Below are 4478 nucleotides of genomic sequence, written 5' to 3'. Positions count from 1 at the left end.
GGGGGGTTATAATCCAACCAAAGCAGAAGCATTAGTCTTGGTTACTTCAGAATGCAGTATGTACAGTGTAAGTCAAGTAGTCATATTATAAAAGTAAAATAAGAAGGGCTGGAGTGTGGTGAATTTTTTCCAGTTGCAATGAAGAATAATTAGCTGCTGCTTCCTATCTGAGAGTTCTGCTCCCTCTCATTTCTGCAAATACATTATTATTTTGTCCACGCAATATATTCAGTAGAGCTTCTGTCATATCAACAGACAAGCTTTCTGTGCAGGTTTGAAAACAGGGCTACTGCTTTCAATTTAAAGTAGGAACAAAAAGTGCCGATTTCTTTCTTAGGTATGTTTAAATCACATTGGGTATGTGGATCCCCTTCTTCACCTAGTACTTTGAGACCAACTGAAACATTTGTTCAGGTAAACCTAGCTCAAACCTAAGCAAGAAGGCCTTCCAGCATCTGTCTAGTCAGCAAACCTTTACTGGGTGCTAGCAGCTCTGTGCCAGGTCCTCAAGGTGTGCCGGGTCCTCAGGTGCTGGGCAGGCCCAGGCCCTCACTCCTTCCTTCTGGCTAACCCCCCGGATCCCTCCCTCTGCCCTCAGCACAATGGTGAGGAGGCTTGCTGTGCCCGGATGGCAGGGCGTGCTTTAAGGATCCCTGCATATGTGTCTCGCTTTTCAGTAACTTGCAAAATTCTGCCACCCACATGCCTAATTTCAGCTCTCCTTGGATATGGTTACAGTTTTAAAGCTCTTTCAGATGCTATTCCTTTCAATTTTGTAAACCAGTGTATTTCATTTTTTAGGCAGTGCTTTTACATGAAGACAAAAAGAAACAAAAAGCAGCTATATTTTTGAGTCCCCAGTCAGGTATGTGGGTTGAAAACAACAAATGTGTGTTCTTTTACTTACTGCATAGTTTCCACATGCCTTTTGAGACACTTCTTTTGAATAAGTCGTTTTAACAGGGATTGGACATCAGAATCACTTGGGGAACTTTTAAAAATATAGTTACCCTGCCCCTCCTTCATCTCCTAAATCAGATTCTTCAAGGATTAGGCTTGGGCCTGTGTATTTTTTTAATTTATAGGTGATTCTTATACCATCCCTGAGAAGGAACCATAGTCTTAAATTATTTGTTCCTCTTCCATGCTTTTTGTTTCTGCGCTGAAATTGCCACTGTGTTGTCAACAGTGTAATCTCTTCATGGAGATTGTTCACTGCACCAAAGTAAGGAAAGAAAGTAATTATTGGTCTCAACTCCTCTCTCTCTCTCTCTCTCTCACTAAGTCATTTATTCATTCCTTCAGCAAATATTTAAGGCCCACACCCACCCACTGAGGATACAGCATAGCCCCTTCTCTCATTCTAGTCAGAGGAGATACATAAACATTTCGTGTGGTGACAGGTGCTAAGAAATATAAAGCAGGAAAAGGGAAACAGAATGTTGGAGAGGGAGGTGGCCTTTCTTATAAAGTAACTTTTAAATTTAAGCAAAGAATCAAGGAAGGGGCAAGTCAGTGGGAAATAGGAGTTCGACTGTTACAGCAGAACCAAAAACAGTTTTTGTCCTCCAAAATTATTGGGGAAGGAGCAGGAAAGGGTGGTAATGAGCAGGAAAGGGTGAGGTCAGGGTAGATGGGTCTGGATCATGTAGCACCTTTCGATGACGTTAAGTGAGGACTTTTACTATATTTTGAAGGTGGCATCTTCAAACATAATTTCTGAGGGTTGGATGACAAAGTATAAATCAGAGATGCCACTATGATATTTGGCCTGAGCAACCAGAAGAATAGAGGTTGAATTTTCTCTGCTTGGAGAGCGTATTGGGGGGAGAAAGAGAGTTTAGTTTTAGAAACCTAAGTTTAAGAAACTGACTAGATATCTAGGTAGAGATGCCAAGTAGCCAATTGGATATACAGCCTGGCCTTTAGAGCAGGAGATTTAAATTTTAATATCAGTGTAATTGTTGATAGAAATTTTAATATCAGTGTAACTGTACTTAGGCCTGGTCTGAGTGAGATCACCTAGAAAGTAAATGCAGATAGAAAAGAAAAGCATTTAGATGCTCAGGTGGAAAATAAAGGAAACAGAAAAAATGGTCAGTGAGAGAGCAGAAGCAGCAATAGAGCTGGGTCCTGCCCTAACCGGTTTGGCTCAGTGGATGGAGCGTCAGCCTGTGGACTGAAAGGTCCCAGGTTCGATTCCGGTCAAGGGCATGTACCTGGGTTGCGGGCACATCCCCGGTAGGAGATGTGCAGGAGGCAGCTGATCAGTGTTTCTCTCTCATCGATGTTTCTAACTCTCTATCCCTCTCCCTTCCTCTCTGTAAAAAATCAATAAAATACATTTTTTTAAAAAGAGAGAGAGAGAGAGAGAGAGAGAGCTGGGTCCTGGAATTCAAATGGAGGAAGTTCCTCAAAGAGAAGGGAATTGTGTGAGTTGCTGCTCATAGGTCTGCTGCAGCTGTAGACTGAGAATTAAGCACTGGACTTGCCAATGCAGAAGTCACTGGTGACTTTGAAAAGAGCTGTTTCTTTGGCATGCGAGGGAGAAAAACCTGATTACAAGGAGTTCTGGTGAGAAATGCTGGGAGAGGAATTGTAGGCAACGTGACTTCGGCTGTGGGCACAAAGTGTCAGGTCCCCAGGTCTATGGACAGGTGCTGAAAGGGAGGGGACACTGGAAGGCTCTGCAGGCCTTTTTCAATAGTGCTTTTGAGTCTTGAAACAGAAGGGAGGAAATTGAAGCAGAAAAGAAAAATAAAGTAACTTAACATACTAGCTTTTTCAGCTTTTTTGGTACAAAAGGATGAAACTATAAATTTGATACAAACATTCTGACTTATGGTCTGTTGATATTCTTAGTAACTTTGCTTAAAAGTGCCTGTCTTTCACCGCTCCCCTTTCCTCTCTCCTCTCACCCTCTCTCATCTTGTCCAATAAAGTGGTTTTAAAGGAGGGAAATTATATAAGCATGTATAGTCTTTTGAACTTGATTGTATAATTTATGAGAAAATTTGGAAATTTTAAAACTTCATTAATGTAACCTGAGATTTTTGTTTGTCATGTCAGCCCACATTTTGTATGCTCAGTTTGTACATATCATGTTATTGCTAATGCCTGTGTTAGTTACAGAGTGTGACGGGTCTAAGCCAGTGGTTCTCAACCTCCTGGCCCTTTAAATACAGTTCCTCATGTTGTGACCCAACCATAAAATTTTTTCCATTGCTACTTCATAACTGTAATGTTGCTACTGTTATGAATCGTAATGCAAATATCTGATTTGCAGGATGGTTTTAGGCGACCCCTGTGAAAGGGTCGTTCGACCGCCAAAGGGGTCGTGACCCACAGGTTGAGAACCGCTGGACTCTAAGCTGTCTCCCATAAATGTCAGTTATGGAGAAGTAGCACTCTCAGATGCTCAGCAGCCTCCTAAATCCTGAAGTAAAGAGAGCTCTTCCCTGGTCCACCAGCTGGTGCCAGTGCACAGTGATCTCACCTGGGAAGGCTAAGAAAACTCCAGCAAGGAATGTTTGGTTGTCTCTACTTTGAATGTTAACGGGAGAAAAGCGCCAAGGTCAATTATCTCATATAAAATAATCTAAAAAGAAATAGGCATTTATTTTTATGATCTGTGAACTTGACTGGTGGTGGGGGGTTTTTTTTGTTTTTTAATATATTTTATTGATTTTTTACAGAGAGGAAGGGGGAGGGCAAGAGAGTTAGAAACATCGATGAGAGAGAAGCATCAATCAGCTGCCTCCTGCACACCCCCTACTGGGGATGTGCCTGCAACCAAGGTACACGCCCTTGACTGGAATCGAACCCGGGACCCTTAAGTCCACAGGCCACCGCTCTATCCACTGAGCCAAACCAGTCAGGGCACTGGTGGTGGGTTTTTTAATAGCATCAGACCTTTTTACACTCAAGATTTCAAAGGCATGGGGATTGAGGTTGACATACCGAGTGAGGTCAGATGATTCAAAGAGAAGCACAAAGCTTCAAAGAATTGCCACCCTTACCCAAAAGGGAACTGGAATGCATGAAACGTAAGGACACAAGAGGATCAGTGAGGAAATTCAGGAGCAGCTGTTTACTGGGAAGGTTTTATAATTGTTCTCAGTAGAATGCATGGACTTATAAACCAAAAAAATACTACTGGGAAAGCCCCCAAAATCAAATAGAAGTGAAATGAGAATAGAGTCTATTGTGAGATGATTGACAATGAGAGCAGCCATGAAAGAAGGATAAGGAAGTTGACAGGCTGTCCCTGGAAGCAACTTTGATTCAACAAATGAAAGCCTGTTCGAAACAGACTCACCCACAGTTAGGGGCTGTTTCTCATAGATCCTCTGGGTTTGAGGGTCACAAGGTTAGCATATGTAAACAAGCCAAGAGTTGTTTTTACAAGGGTCAGCCCTAAACAAACATTTCCAGAACATGGTACACAGGAAATATACTGATTCTTGCTTAGTTTAGAT

The 4478-nt window shown here is 42.1% G+C and overlaps 1 protein-coding gene across 6 annotated transcripts in view; it reads left to right on the top strand.

Moving 5' to 3' along the window:
• The window catches only part of ZCCHC6 (zinc finger, CCHC domain containing 6), a 49170-nt gene extending 47728 nt beyond the window's left edge, over nt 1-1442 (top strand). For 5 of the 6 annotated variants that reach the window (XM_006759492.2, XM_015561159.1, XM_006759490.2 and 2 more), the window contains 2 exons: nt 338-414; nt 802-1442. In XM_006759492.2, the coding sequence (XP_006759555.1) occupies nt 338-414; nt 802-960 (236 nt within the window). In that variant the 3' untranslated portion in view covers nt 961-1442. The remainder of the gene's footprint in view (nt 1-337; nt 415-801) is intronic. The other variant, XM_006759495.2, reaches the window with a different exon arrangement.
• The last annotated feature ends 3036 nt before the right edge of the window (nt 1443-4478 follow it).

This window comes from Myotis davidii, unplaced genomic scaffold (genome assembly GCF_000327345.1).
Source record: "Myotis davidii unplaced genomic scaffold, ASM32734v1 scaffold556, whole genome shotgun sequence".
Taxonomy (NCBI): Eukaryota; Metazoa; Chordata; class Mammalia; order Chiroptera; family Vespertilionidae; genus Myotis; species Myotis davidii.
The sequence above is the reverse complement of the archived record's forward strand: the minus strand, read 5'-3'. Positions and strand labels throughout refer to the sequence as shown.